The 17,394-nt window shown below is 43.2% G+C and overlaps 1 protein-coding gene across 2 annotated transcripts; it reads right to left on the bottom strand.

Moving 5' to 3' along the window:
* Window positions 1–1,041: 1,041 nt before the first annotated feature.
* On the bottom strand, window positions 1,042–11,605 carry LOC311108489 (adenosine 3'-phospho 5'-phosphosulfate transporter 1-like). Of its 2 annotated transcripts, none has more exons than XM_084151121.1 (4): window positions 11,405–11,605; window positions 10,124–10,314; window positions 9,701–9,861; window positions 1,042–3,017 (listed from the first exon to the last, which is right to left on the bottom strand). In XM_084151121.1, exons 1-4 carry the CDS (start codon window positions 11,422–11,424, stop codon window positions 2,085–2,087), a joined length of 1,305 nt encoding a protein of 434 aa, XP_084007247.1. In that variant the 5' UTR covers window positions 11,425–11,605; the 3' UTR covers window positions 1,042–2,084. The 2 variants fall into 2 exon arrangements, with proteins under 2 accessions (XP_084007247.1, XP_084007246.1); XM_084151120.1 differs by having other exon boundaries at window positions 1,043–3,017; window positions 10,103–10,314; window positions 11,405–11,603.
* Window positions 11,606–17,394: the final 5,789 nt, after the last annotated feature.

Raw genomic sequence — 17,394 nt, 5'->3', positions numbered from 1 at the left:
AGACTCTTCCTAGAGCTGGCCACTCTACCGGCCAAACTGAGCAATCGGGGGAGAAGGGCCTTGGTCAGGTAGGTGACCAAGAACCCGGTGGTCACTCTGACAGAGCTCCAGAGTTCCTCTGTGGAGATGGGAGAACCTTCCAGAATGACAACCATCTCCGCAGCACTCCACCAATCAGGCCTTTATGGTAGAGTGGCCAGACGGAAGCCACTCCTCAGTAAAAGGCACATGACAGCCCGCTTGGAGTTTGCCAAAAGGCACCTAAAGGACTCTCAGACCATGAGAAACAAGATTATCTGGTCTGATGAAACCAAGATTTGGCCTGGCACCATCTCTATGGTGAAGCACGGTGGTGGCAGCATCATGCTGTGGGGATGTTTTTCAGCGGCAGGGACTGAGAGTCTAGTCAGGATTGAGGGAAAGATGAACGGAGCAAAGTACAGAGAGATCCTTGATGAAAACCTGCTCCAGAGCGCTCAGGAACTCAGACTGGGGCGAAGGTTCACCTTCAAACAGGACAACGCAGGAGTGGCTTCTGAATGTCCTTGAGTGGCCCAGCCAGAGCCCGGACTTGAACCAGATCGAACATCTCTGGCGAGACCTGAAAATAGCTGTGCTGCGACGCTCCCCATCCAACCTGACAGAGCTTGAGAGGATCTGCAGAGAAGAATAGGAGAAACTCCCCAAATACAGGTGTGCCAAGCTTGTAGCGTCATACCCAAAAAGAATTGAGGCTGTAATCGCTGCCAAAGGTGCTTCAACAAAAGTACTGAGTAAAGGGTCTGAATACTTATGTAAATGTAATTTTCATTTTTTAAATACATTTGCAAACATTTCTAAACCTGTTTTTGCCTTATCATTATGGAATATTGTGTGTAGATTGATTAGGGGGAAAAACGATTTAGTCCATTTTAGAATAAGGCTGTAACGTTACAAAACGTGGAAAATTAAGGGGTCTGAATACTTTCCGAAGGCACTGTATACACACACACACTCCCAGTTCCATATAAAATAGAACATTAATTGCTGCAAAGTCCTTTTTGATGGTTTGCTGGTAAGCTGTGCATTTATTCTTGTGATGCTGTGAGGAAAAGGGTTTAGTTCTCTCTGTGGGGACACTATCAGTAACATTCCTTATCAGACATACTATGGTAAGCCATGAGGGACAAAACATCAAGTCAACTAAAGATGTATGAACAGTTTTTTCTATTATCTGAAAGGGCGGTATTTTGACTTGAGATATGGGTTTGCACAGCTCGGACGTTCGCGTAAATCCTTAATTCATGTCAATGGTAGACTTGCGAAAATGTAAGTTAAGTGCGTAAATCTCAAGTCAGAATACTGCCCAAAGTGAAGCGCCCTCAAACATACCAGCTTCTTTATACAGAACAAATAAAATACTCTCAAGCAGAATTACCGGATCATTGGCTAGTAACGATCACCGAACATTTCTCTCATGCCATGTCCAAAAAGTAGAACAATGCAATAATTACATCGTTTTTAAACTAAATTGGTACAGTATCTACACAGAGATGATCCATAAATGGGACCTTGGGGCCTGCTCACCACTATCTCATGTTCTCTCACTGTCAAAGTCACTTTTCAGAGGCCTTATAAGCCACTTAATATGGTGCCATTCGCAATGTTACATTACCAATAGCTGGAGTCTTGCAGTACAGAGTTCATGTACTAGCGCTTACGGCAAAACTATACCGCAAATGTCAAATATATGTTTTCTGAGCGCTGCTCCAGAAGCATATCACGGAGGCAGAAATCAAAGGCGTCAGCCATTTTATCAGTTGTTTACATTTCAAATGCCAATGTTGTATGCTTTTGAGCTGGGTTTCAGATACAAAACGGACAAGCGACGGTTGCTGTGTAATTTAAACGCCTGTGACTGCTGATTGGTTTAGTCTAATAACTCCCGTTGACCTCTGTGACGACGGCATTAGAATCCCTTTCTGTACCTTTCCTATACAAAGTAGAAACCCATAAAATGTCAAACTGGACACACAGACAGACGAGAAAAAGCACCACCAAAACGTGGCTTCAGTTCATTTTCCAGTTCCCTCCAACTCCTCCTCCTAGACCTTCTGCACCTGTGGCTGTGGCGCCTTGCGTCCCGCCTTCATGCGGCTGCGGGCGTAGACGCGCATGAAGAGAGCGAGGAAGACCACGGCCATGCCAAAGCCCCCCACCTTGGTGACGGCGTGGCCGTACAGGAAGCAGGAGAGCAGGATGGCGATGGCCTGCCGCAGGGTCATGATGATGGTGAAGATGGCGGCGCCGAACTGCGCGATGGTGTAGAAGATGAAGAGCTGGCCACACGCCGAGCACACCGACAGCAGCATGGTGTGGAAGGCGAACTCTGAGTGGCGCATCATGAAGGCCAGCGAGTCGAAGAAGGCGCCCTGCTCCAGCAGCGAGCCCATGGTGAAGAGGCAGGAGAAGAGGTTGACGCCGAACATCATCTGCACAGACGACATCTTGTGCTTGAACAGGTTGTCCTGCCAGTTGGACGTGAAGCTGTCGAAGACAATGTAGCCACCCAAGATGACCACGCCGCTGAACGTTGTGACCGTAGACGGGTGCTTATCGGTCGCGCTCGTCAGCAAGAACATGCCGACGCCCAGCGAGATGAGCGCCGCCGTCAGGTACTCCCAGTACTCGTAGCTCTTGTGCGACACAATCTTTCCCATGAGCATGACGGGGATCACTTTAGAGGCCTTGGCCAGCACCTGGGTGGGGAAGCTGATGTACTTGAGGGCCTCGTACTGGCACCAGCTGCTGAGGACGTTGGAGAGCGAGGCGAACGAGTACTTGTACATGGGTGCGCCGTGGCGGGGCTGCTTGAACAGGACACACCACAGGCCTGACACGGTCAGCGCCAGGATACGGTTCATGAACACCAGGAACTGGGAGTCCTTGAAGCGCTCGCCCTCCTCCTCGGGGGTGGAAGCCCCGTACGAGCGCGTCATCACCCTCTCCTGTAGGACACCCCATGTCAGGTAGGATGCCTGGAGAGACAACAGGATAACAGAGAAGGAGACTAAACAATATGAAGTGCATTAGATATGAACGTGAATAGGTCAATATGTTTGCATTGCAGTTTAAAGATATAGAATCTACCCACTCAAATTCAATACATTTTATTTACAGAGCCTTCAGAAAGTATTTACACCCCTTGACTTTTTCCCCATTTTGTTGTTACAGCCTGAATTTAAAAGTGGTTAAATTGAGATTTTGTGTCATTGGCCTACACACAATACCCCATAATGTCAAAGTGGAATCATCTTTTTAGAAATGTTTTTATTTATTTATTTATTTTTTGGGGGGAATGGATCAGCTTAATATTGCAGATAGATTGTATCTTCTATCAATGTAATTGTCTGCATCACTTCCAATCCCCCATGTTTTTATATATACTCCCCTTTATTACTTTTCAACCCCACCATCCTTTCCCTACTTGGAGTAAATTAGTGAACAATGCCCAGGCCTCTACTTCCGGTCTATACTTACTATCTACACCTTATGGACAGAGTTAATTTTACAATAATTCTATTATATATATATATATATATTTTTTTTTTTTTTTTTTGCTCCTGAACTTCTTCTACTCTCAACCTCTCCGATCATTTTCATGATGTCCATCCGGTTTGCTTCTATATGCCATATCTTTCTAACTGTGCTCTTTCCCAAAAGCTCCCAACATACAACCTATATACTTATTATGGACACAGTATGCTTACATTATTAGCTATCTTTGTTATTATTTGTTGTTATTTGTTATTAGTCCCATCCTTCAACTCTATTCAATACCTCCCATCTATCTCTTAACACCATCCATATAGGATTTCTATTTGCCATATATATTTCAACCGTACTGTGATGTTTTACAAAAGTTCTGAACCTTTCTATTCTCATTGCTTCTACAGATTGTGAATTAAAAATAAACATTTTAATAAACATAAACCCTTTTCCTCACAGCATCACAAGAAATGTTTGCAAATTAATAAAAAATGAAAAGCTGAAATGTCTTGCGTCAATAAGTATTCAACCCCTTTGTTATGACATGCCTAAATAAGTTAAAGAGTAAACATTTGCTTATCAAGTCACATAATAAGTTGTGCAAAAATAGTGTTCAACATGATTTTTGAATGACTACCTCATCTCTGTACCCCACACATACAGATAATTGTAAGGTCCCTCAGTCGAGCAGTGAATTTCAAACACAGATTCAACCACAAAGACCAGGGAGGTTTTCCAATACCTCGCAAAGAAGGGCACCTATTGGTAGATGGGTAAAAAAAACTAAAAAAACAGACATTGAATATCCCTTTGAACATGGTGAAGTTATTAATTACATGTTGGATGGTGTATCAATACACCCAGTCACTACAAATATACAGGCATCCTTCCTAACTCAGTTGCCAGAGAGGAAGGAAACCGCTCAGGGATTTTACCATGAGGCCAATGGTGACTTTAAAACAGTTACAGAATTAAATGGTTGTGATAGGAGAAAACTAAGGATGGATCAAGATCATTGTAGTTACTCCACAATCCTAACCTAAATGACAGAGTGAAAAGGAAGGCTGTACAGAATAAAAAATATTTCAAAACATGCATCCTGTTTGCAATAATGCACTAAAGTAAAACTGCAAAAAATGTGGCAAAGAAATTAACTTTTTGTCCTGAATACATAGCGTTATGTTTGAGGCAAATCCAACACAACACGTCACAGAGTACCACTTTATATTTTCAAGCATGGTGGTGGTATGAAAATGTACAGTGGGGAAAAAAAGTATTTAGTCAGCCACCAATTGTGCAAGTTCTCCCACTTAAAAAGATGAGAGAGGCCTGTAATTTTCGTCATAGGTACGCGTCAACTATGACAGACAAATTCAGAAAAAAAATTCCAGAAAATCACATTGTAGGATTTTTAATGAATTTATTTGCAAATTATGGTGGAAAATAAGTATTTGGTCACCTACAAACAAGCAAGATTTCTGGCTCTCACAGACCTGTAACTTCTTCTTTAAGAGGCTCCTCTGTCCTCCACTCATTACCTGTATTAATGGCACCTGTTTGAACTTGTTATCAGTATAAAAGACACCTGTCCACAACCTCAAACAGTCACACTCCAAACTCCACTATGGCCAAGACCAAAGAGCTGTCAAAGGACACCAGAAACAAAATTGTAGACCTGCACCAGGCTGGGAAGACTGAATCTGCAATAGGTAAGCAGCTTGGTTTGAAGAAATCAACTGTGGGAGCAATTATTAGGAAATGGAAGACATACAAGACCACTGATAATCTCCCTCGATCTGGGGCTCCACGCAAGATCTCACCCCGTGGGGTCAAAATGATCACAAGAACGGTGAGCAAAAATCCCAGAACCACACGGGGGGACCTAGTGAATGACCTGCAGAGAGCTGGGACCAAAGTAACAAAGCCTACAATCAGTAACACACTACGCCGCCAGGGACTCAAATCCTGCAGTGCTAGACGTGTCCCCCTGCTTAAGCCAGTACATGTCCAGGCCCGTCTGAAGTTTGCTAGAGTGCATTTGGATGATCCAGAAGAGGATTGGGAGAATGTCATATGGTCAGATGAAACCAAAATATAACTTTTTGGTAAAAATTCAACTCATCGTGTTTGGAGGTCAAAGAATGCTGAGTTGCATCCAAAGAACACCATACCTACTGTGAAGCATGGGGGTGGAAACATCATGCTTTGGGGCTGTTTTTCTGCAAAGGGACCAGGACGACTGATCCGTGTAAAGGAAAGAATGAATGGGGCCATGTATCGTGAGATTTTGAGTGAAAACCTCCTTCCATCAGCAAGGGCATTGAAGATGAAACGTGGCTGGGTCTTTCAGCATGACAATGATCCCAAACACACCGCCCGGGCAACGAAGGAGTGGCTTCGTAAGAAGCATTTCAAGGTCCTGGAGTGGCCTAGCCAGTCTCCAGATCTCAACCCCATAGAAAACCTTTGGAGGGAGTTGAAAGTCCGTGTTGCCCAGCGACAGCCCCAAAACATCACTGCTCTAGAGGAGATCTGCATGGAGGAATGGGCCAAAATACCAGCAACAGTGTGTGAAAACCTTGTGAAGACTTACAGAAAACGTTTGACCTGTGTCATTGCCAACAAAGGGTATATAACAAAGTATTGAGAAACTTTTGTTATTGACCAAATACTTATTTTCCACCATAATTTGCAAATAAATTCATTAAAAATCCAAAAATGTGATTTTCTGGAAAAAAAAATCTCATTTTGTCTGTCATAGTTGACGTGTACCTATGATGAAAATTACAGGCCTCTCTCATCTTTTTAAGTGGGAGATCTTGCACAATTGGTGGCTGACTAAATACTTTTTTTCCCCCACTGTAAGTCGCTCTGGATAAGAGCATCTGCTAAATGACTAAAAATTTAAAATGTTATGGGTATGCTTGTCATCGGCAAGGACTAGGGAGTTTTGCAGGATAAAAATAAACAGAATAGAGCTAAGCACAGGCAGAATCCTAGAGGAAAATCTGGGTCAGTCTGCTTTCCAACAGACACTTTGCGACAAATTCACCTTTCAGCAGGACAATAACACAGAGCAAAATATACACTGGAGTTGCTTACAAAGACAACATTGAATGTTCCTGAGTGGCCTAGTTTCAATTTGGACTTAAAATCGTCATGAAAACCTATGGCAAGACTTGAAAATGGCTGTCTAGTAATGATCAACAACCAACTTGAAAGAGCTTGAAGAATTTTTAAAAGAATACTGTACAATCCAGGTGTGCAAAGTTCTTAAAGCTGGCGGATCGAAGGGAGGGCGGTGCGGCAGGTGCCGCTTCTCCTCCAGATTCTGTTATTTTATCTAAAAGATCAGGTATACACCGACCCCAGCTAAGTAACTCTCGCAAAGATTTAAAGTGCAATTATGAGTTTTATCTCCAGTGCATTGCCACAATTGTCAGCTATGTATGTAGATGCTCTACTGATCATCTCAGTGTGTCCTTGCTGGGATGACAATCTACTGTCGGCGTGGTGTTCTTCTAAAACACATATTGATCTGGTGTTCAGTAATATACCAGAAAGCGTGACTAAATCATTCTATATGGTTACTGGGCTGTCTTACCATAATGTGACACTCATAGCCAGAAAGCTTTCTAATAACAGGTTTAACCTCTCTACTGTTAGAAAGCCTGATCAGCTCAGAATACCTAAGGGTTCAGCGCCAGTGAATAACTCAACCTGTCTTGTCTTCACCATAAGGGAGGTTTCTGAGTCAGAGGTGAACAAGGTGATTAGCTCTCTAAAGACAAAGATGTGTTTGGGCTGGACTCTACCTTTCTTAAAAAAAAAATAATAATAAAAAAAAAAAAATGTCACTCACTGGCCCCATTACTAAGGTCACCAATACATCTATTGGTCAGGGGGTGTTTCCAAGGGTCTGGAGGTCGGCCATAATAACGTCCATCTTTAAATCAGGTGACCCATTAGTATACTACCTGTGGTGCTGAAAAGTGTCTAGCAGAGCAACTGATTGCCCAACTCAACAACAGCCCCTTCACATTACACTCCATGCAGTTTGGGCTTCAGAGCAAACCACTCCACATAAACGGCCAACTGCTTTCTTCTGGAAATTGTGAAGTCCAAGATGGACAAAGGGGGCATTGTTGGGGCTGTGTTTCTAGACCTAAGGAAAACCTTTGATACTGTTAACCATGAGGTTCTCATCCCAAAACTGTCTAGGTTCAACTTTACCACCTCGATGCCTTGAGATGGATGAAATCATACTTTGAAGGCAGAACCCAGTGTGTCAGAGTGAGCAATGAGATGTCATCCACCCTCAGCTATGATGTGGGCATGCCCCAAGGGTCAATACTGGGGCACCTCCTGTTCAACTTGTACATTAATGATCTACTTTATGTCTGTACTGGATCTGAAATACAAATGTATGCAGATGATACAGTGATTTATGTGCATGCAAAGAGAAAACAAGCTGCACAATAATTCACTACGGCGATGGTCCATGTTACAAAGTGACTCAGTGACTCATGTTTGCATCTCAATGTGAAAAAAACAGTCTGCATGTTCTTTACAAAGAGGGCAACTGATGCTACTGAGGCAGATGTCTATGTGTCAGAGGAGACGCTCCAGGTGGTATCCCATTTTAAATACCTTGGCATCATACTTGATTCCAACCATTCTTTCAAAAAGCAGGTGAAAAAGGGAAATCAAATAACCAAATTCAACCTAGCTACTTTCCGATACATATGAAATTGTTTGACTACAAAGGCAGCAAAACTGTACTTCAATGCTAAGATACTCCCCCACTTAACATACTGCTTGACTAGTTGGGCCCAAGCTTGCTGTACAACATTAAAACCCATTCAATCAGTCCACAAACAGGCTCTCAGAGTGCTTGATAGACATCATCACTATTACATCTTCAGAAAGCATGAGTTCCTGAGCTGGGAAAATCTTGTGCAATACACTGACGCATGTCTTGTATTCAAGATCCTAAATGGTCTAGCTCCCCCCCTGCCATGAGAGGTGATTGTATAGTTCCCTTAAGGAATAGCACCTTTAGTCAAACTGCTTTCTCTATGAGAGCTTCCCATGTCTGGAAGACACTGCCATCAGACACACATAACTGCACCACCTATCGCACTTCACAAAAAAACAAAGACATGGCTAAAGGCCAATCAGACTTGTGAACATAATCCCTAGCTGTGTATTGCTGCTTTCCATGTTATCTGTGTTCTGTAGCTTGTGAGGTGTAGAAACACTGTTTGTTGCTTTTATGTATTTTGTTTTGTGGTTTGTCTGCGTGCTACGTGTTGCTTGTCCTATGTTTCTCTGTCTGTCTGCGTGCTACGTGTTGCTTGTCCTATGTTTCTCTGTCTGTCTGCGTGCTGCTTGTCCTATGTTTCTCTGTCTGTCTGCGTGCTGCTTGTCCTATGTCTGTCTGTCTGTCTGTCTGCGTGCTGCTTGTCCTATGTTTCTCTGTCTGCGTGCTACGTGTTGCTTGTCCTATGTTTCTCTGTCTGCGTGCTACGTGTTGCTTGTCCTATGTTTCTCTGTCTGTCTGCGTGCTACGTGTTGCTTGTCCTATGTTTCTCTGTCTGTCTGCGTGCTACGTGTTGCTTGTCCTATGTTTGTCTGTCTGCGTGCTACGTGTTGCTTGTCCTATGTCTGTCTGCGTGCTACGTGTTGCTTGTCCTATGTTGCTCTGCATGTGCTCACTGCTCATTGTCTGTCTGTATTGTTATTGTAATAGTTTTTAATAACCTGCCCAGGGACTACGGTTGAAAATTAGCCGGCCGGCTGAAACCGGCACTTTTACTGAAAGGCTGATTAATGTGCACTGTCCCTGTAAAAAATAAACTAAATAAAGTAAAGTGACTTACCCAGAAAGAGTCACAGCTGTAATCGCTGCCAAGGGTGCTTCTACAAAGTACTGACTCAGGGGTGTGAATACTTATGTAAATTAGATTTTCGTATTTAATTTTCAATAAATTAGCATGTTTTACTTTTTCATTATTGGGTAATGTATGTAGATGGGTGAGAAAAAAATCAATTTAATCAATTTTGAATTCAAGCTGTAACGCAACCAAATGTGGAATAAGTCAAGGGGTTTGAATACTTTCTGAAGGCACTGTATATAGCCCTTTGAACTACACGTCACAAAGTGCTCTACCTGAAGTCCTGCAGCACAAAAGACTAACTTGAAGGCTTGTCTGGCCGACGAGCCCGAGTCCACGTCATTTCTGGGAGCTAGGGATGCGTCGTCTAGGAGACCAGTCTTCGATTCACTTCCAAACACACAGGCCTTTATGACAGGATAGCAAATGCCTCGGCCTGGGAGGAGGGGAATAAACAAGATCCGGAACACATCAACCATTCACTGATCCATCAAATTCAACATACTGATCATGTTATGTTAACAGAGAGAAAGTCTGAATTGCAACTTGAAGGACACACTAACTCATATCGGATAGATGGGTAGGTGTTAGTCATGTGGAGAAAAAGTGTAGTCCTATTTGTGTGTGTGTGGGTCTGCGTGCATGCCAGCATATAAGTGCAGCATGTGTGTAATCACCAGTTTGTAGATCATCCACACCTGTTTCGAGGTAGTTGATCCTCTTCAAGTAGGTGACGAGGAAGTAGCCGGGAATGATGATGGTGGCGTAGCCCAGCACGTTGAGGAAGAAGCGGAACAGCCACACGTCGTTCCAGTCCTGCAGCAGCGACGACTCTTTGTCCACCGCCAGCGTAGACGGGAGGAGGATCAGCGCCAGGCCAGGCCAAAGCCTTCAGCGCACGCACACACACAAATACTAGTATTAGTACCAGAGACATGGCAGGTAAGTTATGTAGTGGACTGATTTAACTATAATAAATCAGTCATAGCCATTGAAGAACTCTGTCAGCAGCATGTTTTTCCCACATGGTTTTAGAGTGATGGATTGAAATACTCCAGTAACCTAATCAGGCCTGTGAAAGGTGTGTTCCCAGCCTGCCTGGCTCCTTCTCTGCTTGACAGACAGAGGCTCTTTGTGTGCCGCCTCTACCCCAAGCCAGCCAGCCAGGCCACTGCAGCTTCTCTCAGTGCAACCTGGGCTGTGAACAAGCAGCTCATTACATGCAGGAATGCAGTCCTCTCTGCACTTCTACCAACCAACCTGCAGGCTGAAGCCATTCACATCAGGGCAGGACTGAAAAATTGCCACATTTAGGCTCCATGAAGGGACAGTAGGCCTAATCGTGCCACAGTTGCCGGGATTTCATGTACTTATCGCATGGTTCATCTTAGAATGTTACACAATTGCAAAGAGGGCCTTGTTGCTTTTATATACAGTAGGTACCCTGCAACAGTTAGCCTAATTGTTGTAAATGGTTAGAATACACACTTGTATGATTTGAGACTAGGATATCGGCCTGGACCCATAAATGCCTTGACTTGTACATGTTTTTTTCACATACCTGACAGGGACGGATCACATTACACAGACTTGAAAATCTGAACTGACTGGTTACACAACCCAAAGGAATGGACTAAAAGCTGAAACGTGTTAACAGTTACATGACTAGACCTACATCATGTCAATGGCCACGGCAAGGGTCTTTATTCTGCATTTATTCATTTGAACCTAAGTAACTAGTTTAACTGTTGTCATAACAGCTAGCTCTAGAAGCTAAGTACAATGTTGCAATCTTCCTGAAAACAAAACATATCGTCGCCTACACAATCCGACTGTTGTTTACAAGGGCACACTCACATTGACAACTAGCAGTTTGCTGTGCCAAATCAACAAAATAATGCTTTACGTTGGGTTTAAAGTGAATGCAATTTCAAAAGACCGTTTACAGAGGCGTCCGCATCAGCGCAATGTGTTCCTACCTCCATGAAAAAGATTGCATTTTCCTCCCACTAACACCAACACCTGGCGTAGACAACACGCCGAACAACTCAACCACTTTCGCAGCAATGAAGCATGTACCGACGCAAATCAACTGTTGGAATCGTTATTATAAAAGCGAGCTTTTTTTTCTTCCCCCGGTGCCTTCACAACTTATCAATTGCCTATGTGTTCACTTCTACAAAGAATCTCCCCCTTCAGTGGAAAATTAGGTTGTAGTCCTCTTTTGCGACATTGCCACCTGTAGGGCTGGATGAACAGTCCACTGTACTGTAGCAAAGCCCAATTATTGTGCACAGCACCGTCCTGTAAGTATCAGCTACAATATGTACAGTAGTTTAAATGAAACAAAAGAGTCAATCAGAAATAATAGCTTGGAAGAATTAAGTTAATTCACAACAACAGAACGCATGTCTATTACCCGATAATGTAATAAAAACAATAAAATCAACATTTTTTCCAAAGCATGAACAATTTATATTGAGGAGTTTTCATTTATCCACACTGGAAAGCACAAGAATGGAAAGATGCATGCCTCTCACAAAAAAGGAAGCCAGATCAGCCAGCACATGTTTCTCAGCACACCAGCAAACACATGCAGTTTCCTTGACAATGAGGAAGTGTTGCTGTCCAAAAACACAGACATGCCTGTCATTGAACAAGCCTATGCCATGATTAGATAGTGGGAAAACCCACCAATCTCTTTTATAAGTTCTTTCAACAATAAAAGCTAATTTACCAACATTTCTGAAAATGGACATATACTGAACAAAATTATAAACGCAACAAGTGTTGGTCCCATGTTTCATGAGCTGAAATATAAGATCCCAGAAATGTTCCATAAGCACAAAAAGCTAATTTATCTCAAATTTTGTGCACAAATTTGTTTACTTCCCTGTTAGTGAGCATTTATCCTTTGCCAAGATACTCCATCCACCTGACAGGTGTGGCATATCGAGATGCTGATTAAACAGCATGATCATTACACAGGTGCACCTTGTGCTGGGGACAATAAAAAACCACTCTAAAATGTGCAGTTTTGTCACACAACACAAAGCCACAGATGTGTCAAGTTTTGAGTGTGCAATTGGCATGCTGACTACAGGAATGTCCACCAGAGCTGTTGCCAGATAATTTAATTTTCATTTCTCTACCATAAGCCACCTCCAACGTCGTTTTAGAGAATTTGGCAGTACTTCCAACCGGCCTCACAACAGCAGACCACGTGTAACCACGCCAGCCCTGGACCTCCACTTCCGGCTTCTTCACCTGCGGGATCGTCAGAGACCAGCCACCCGGACAGCTGATGAAACTGAGGAGTATTTATGCCTGTAATAAAGGTCTTTTGTTGGGAAAAACTCATTCTGATTTGCTGGGCCTGACTCCCCAGTGGGTGGGCCTGGCTCCCAAGTGGGTGGGCCTATGCCCTCCCAGGCCCACCCATGGCTACGCCCCTGCCCAGTCATGTGAAATCCATAGATTAGGGCCCAATTAATTTATTTCAATTGACTGATTTCCTTATATGAACTGTAACTCAGTAAAATCGTTGAAATTGTTGCATGTTGCGTGTATATTTTTTGTTCAGTATACTGTATATCGTTTTGAAAATAAACTCTTCATATGTAACTCTTCAATAGTCCCCTGTAGCTCAGTTGGTAGAGCATGGCGCTTGCAACGCCAGGGTTGGGGGTTCGTTTCCCACGGGGGGCCAGTATGAAAAATGTATGCACTCACTAACTGTAAGTCGCTCTGGATAAGAGCGTCTGCTAAATGACTAAAATGTAAAATGTATCATGTGAAATAAGGGTTAATAATTACTGAAGCCACCGTTGTTACGTCCCTGTGATGTCTGGTGTACAGAATGTGCTGCACACTGTCAGTGCAGTACGCATGCTGCGTAGCATGCTACACAGTGGCCTCTTCCGATGGCTATCCCTTTATTAGCCAAGGATGGCCTTATGAGACTATCACCTTATTAGAAAAGAGGATGTGTAAACACATTTTTAAATGTCACACCACCAACCACAGAGGAAGTGCCTACCTACCTGCCCATCATGCTCCGTTCTCATACATGCTTTCATGCAGTGTTGGGGTGGTTGGGTAGCGAGGAAGTAGCCTTAACCAGGAGCCGTATGTGTCATAAAGTAGGAGGGCTGATCTAGGATCAGTTCAGCCTTTTAGATCATAATGTATAAGATTATATGGACAAGTGGGACCAGGGCCCATATCCACAAAACGTGGAGGTCTAGGTTCTCCCAGGTCCCATCTGTCCATGTAATCTTATTCATTATGATCTAAAAGTCAAAACGGATCCTAGATCAGCACTCCTCCTCTGATACGCTTTGTGGATAGTGCCCTGATCCTATGTCAAATCAAATCAAATCAAGATTTATTTATACAACACATTTAAGACCTGGAATGCAACGCAATGTGCTTTACAGGAAACAACTAATAAAAAACAATGAGAATAAAAGCTGAAATATTTACTACACAACAAACATATGTTAAAAAACAAAAGAATGACACAAACTGAACAACTAAAAAGCACCTTAAGGAAAAGCAAAGCTAAAAATATGTGTTTTAAGATCTTTTAAATATGTCCACAGTTTCAGCTCCCCTCAGGTTCTCTGGCAAGCTATTCCAGAGCTTGGGGGCATAGTATGTAAAGGCTGCCTCTCCATGCCTCTTGGTCCTAGGCTTTGGGATAGTTAAAAGGCCAGTGCCAGAGGACCTGAGTGACCTACTGGTGCATAACTTAAAAGCAGGTCTGGTGTGTACTTGGGTGCACAATCATGCATTGGTTTAAAAACCAATAGAATAATCTTAAAATTAATTATAAAACTCACAGGCAGCCAGTGCAGAGAGCTTAAAACCAGTGTAATGTGTGTTCTCCGTCTGGTCTTGGTCAGTACCCGTGCTGCAGCATTCTGTATGTTTTGTAGTTGACCAATGGCTTTCTTGGGACAGACAGGAGAGCATTACAGTTGTCAAGCCTGCTTGTAATAAAAGCATGGGTGAGTCTCTCTTTATCAGCCTGAGAGAGAAACGGCCGCACCTTGGCAATGTTCCTCAGGTGGTAAAAATATATTTTGGTCACATTCCTAATGTGTGATTCGAAATTGAGTTCAGAATCTTAAATAACACGTAGGTTTTTACCTGGTGTTTTATCTTTATCTGTGCGGCTAGATTTCCTCTCTGTGCTTTGGCTCCAACAATAAGTACCTCAGTCTTGTCTTGATTTAGCTGGAGGAAGTCGTGAGCCATCAAAGTATTTAAATCACTAATACAGTAATAATTTATCCGTGGAGCTAAAATCCTCTGGTGACACAGAAATATAAAGTTGTGTATCGTCTGCATAGCAGTGAAAATCAATGCTGTGCTTTCTGATAACACTGCCAAGGGGTAACATACACTATATTTACAAAAGTATGTGGACACCCCTTCAAATTAGTTGATTCGGCTATTTCAGCCACGTTGCTGACATGTGTATAAAATCGAGCACACAGCCATGCAATCTCCATAGACAAACATTGGCAGTAGAATGGCCTTACTGAAGAGCTCAGTGACTTTTAACGTGTTACTGTCATAGGGCGCCACCTTTCCAACAAGCCAGTTCGTCAAATTTCTGCATTGCTAGAGCTGCCCCGGTCAACTGTAAGTGCTGTTATTGTGAAGTGGAAACGTCTAGGAGCAACAACGGCTCAGCCGCGAAGTGGTAGGCCACACAAGCTCACAGAATGGGACCGCCAAGTGCTGAAGCGCGTAGCGGTTAAAAATCGTCTGTCCTCGGTTGCAACGCTCACTACCGAGTTCCAAACTGCCTCTGGAAGCAACGTCAGCACGATAACTGTTAGTTGGGAGCTTCAAGAAATGGGTTTCCATGGCCGAGCAGCCGCACACAAGTCTAAGGTCACCATGCGCAATGCCAAGCTTCGGCTGGAGTGGTGTAAAGCTCACCGCCATTGAACTCTGGAGCAGTGGAAACGCGTTCTTTGGAGTGATGAATCACACTTCACAGTCTGGCAGTCCGACGGACAAATCTGGGTTTGGCGGATGCCAGGAGAACGTTACATGCCCCAATGCATAGTGCTAACCGTAAAGTTTGGTGGAGGAGGAATAATGGTCTGAGGCTGTTTTTTATGGTTCAGGCTAGGCCCCTTAGTTCCAGTGAAGGGAAATATTAATGCTACAGCATACAATGACATTCTAGACAATTCTGTGCTTCCAACTTTGTGGCAACAGTTTGGGGAAGGCCCTTTCCTGTTTCAGCATGACAATACCCCCGTGCTCTTGTGGCTGAATGGAAGCAAGTCCCAGCAGCAATGTTCCAACATCTAGTGGAAAGCCTTCCCAGAAGAGAGGAGGCTGTTATAACAGCAAAGGGGGGACCAACTCCATATTAATGCCCATGTTTCTGGAATGAGATGTTTGACGAGCAAATGTCCACATACCTTTGGTCATGTAGTGTATACTGTATAAACTGAACAGTACCGGACCCAAAATCAAACCTTGTGGAACACCACATGTGATATGTATTTTCTCTGAGTTATGTTCACCAAGGGTGACAAAAAACTCTCGACCGGTTAAATAGTTCCTAAACCAACTTAGAACTGGACACGGAAAGGCCAACCCTCCTCTCCAGTCTGGAGTCATTTAGCTGTTTGAATAATTTAGCTGTTTGAACACCAATTTCTCCAGGATTTTGCTTAAGAATGAAAGGTTGGAGATTGGCCAAAAATTGCTAAGAGCTGAAGAATCTAGATGACTTTTCTTCAGAAGGGGTTTCACCATAGCAGTTTTTAGTGCAGTGGGGAAAGTGCCTGTGAACAGGGAGTGATTAACAATAGCTTGCACTTCTTCAGATATGCAATTAAAAACTGTTTTGAAGAAGGTGGTGGGGATAGGATTGAGAAGGCAGGTAGCAGGCTTAAGTTGTGATATCACTTTCCTGAGCATGTCTGTGTCAACCAGGGGGAAAAAATCCATAGTGCCTTTGCGTGGTAGGCTAGGGCACATATCAAACGTCTCATCAGGTCTTGCTTGACTGATACCCTGCCTGGTGTTGGTTATCTTATCTTACCGCAAACTCATCACATTTAGATGTGGAGGAAAGTTGACATAGGTTTGCAGGAGTAGGATTTATCAGGCCATCAATGGTCAAGAAGAAGAAGAACACGCTCAAATTATTCTGATTAATAGTGATCAAGTTAGAGAAATGAGCCCCTCTGGCATTTCTAATTGCCTTGTAATATATGCCAAGATGCTCTCTCAGAATATCATAATGGACCTGCAACTTTGACTTTCTCCACTTCCGCTCTGCCTTTCTGCAATTTCTATTTAATGGATTAGTTTCCTCACTCATCCAAGGGGCTCTCCGTTTGGATGTGGCCCTTTTCACCTGTACTGGAGCTATGGCATCAACGGTTGCCCTTAACTTGCTATTAAAGTTATCAACTAAATCATCACAAGAGGAAGGCAGAATAGGTGGTGGAGTATTGTTCATACACTCAATAAAATCTGTAGCAACTTCAGAGGTAAGATAGCGTTTCTTAATAATGTGTTCAGTATTACCCTGTGCCATGGGAAAAAAGGTAGTAAAAATAAGAGCGGCACAACAGTCTGAAGACAGCCATGTTTCAGTGAAAAACATGCAATCAACTTTGCGCTTAGTAATGAGGTCATTCTTGAGAAAGGTTTTACTGGTGATTGCTCTAACATTTAAAAGCGGCATATTCAATGTGTGGGCCACTCTGCCCCTGGGGAATCTGCCTCGAGGTAAACCAATGGAATAACAACCAAATTAAATCATTAACATTACAACCACGTTTTCTGACAGTCTCAAATCTATCAGAATGGTAGGAGATAACCGTTTGTATAAACTCACTAGAAGGCGGAGTTAAAGGAACATAAATTAGGCTACTCACAATAACCATAGTGCCATTTCTACAGGAGTTGATATGCTTTCCAAGTC

This window comes from Coregonus lavaretus (genome assembly GCF_964263955.1).
Source record: "Coregonus lavaretus genome assembly, chromosome: 33".
Taxonomy (NCBI): Eukaryota; Metazoa; Chordata; class Actinopteri; order Salmoniformes; family Salmonidae; genus Coregonus; species Coregonus lavaretus.
This window is presented reverse-complemented; position numbering and strand designations above follow the sequence as displayed.

Coding starts and splice junctions, on each gene's coding strand:
- LOC311108489 (XM_084151120.1), bottom strand. CDS start 11,424: ATGCAATCTTTTTCATGGAG. Junction 10,315..11,404: donor ATGCAATCTTTTTCATGGAG/GTAGGAACACAT, acceptor CGTGCGCTGAAG/GCTTTGGCCTGGCCTGGCGC. Junction 3,018..9,700: donor TTTGTGCTGCAGGACTTCAG/GTAGAGCACTTT, acceptor TTGTCTCTCCAG/GCATCCTACCTGACATGGGG.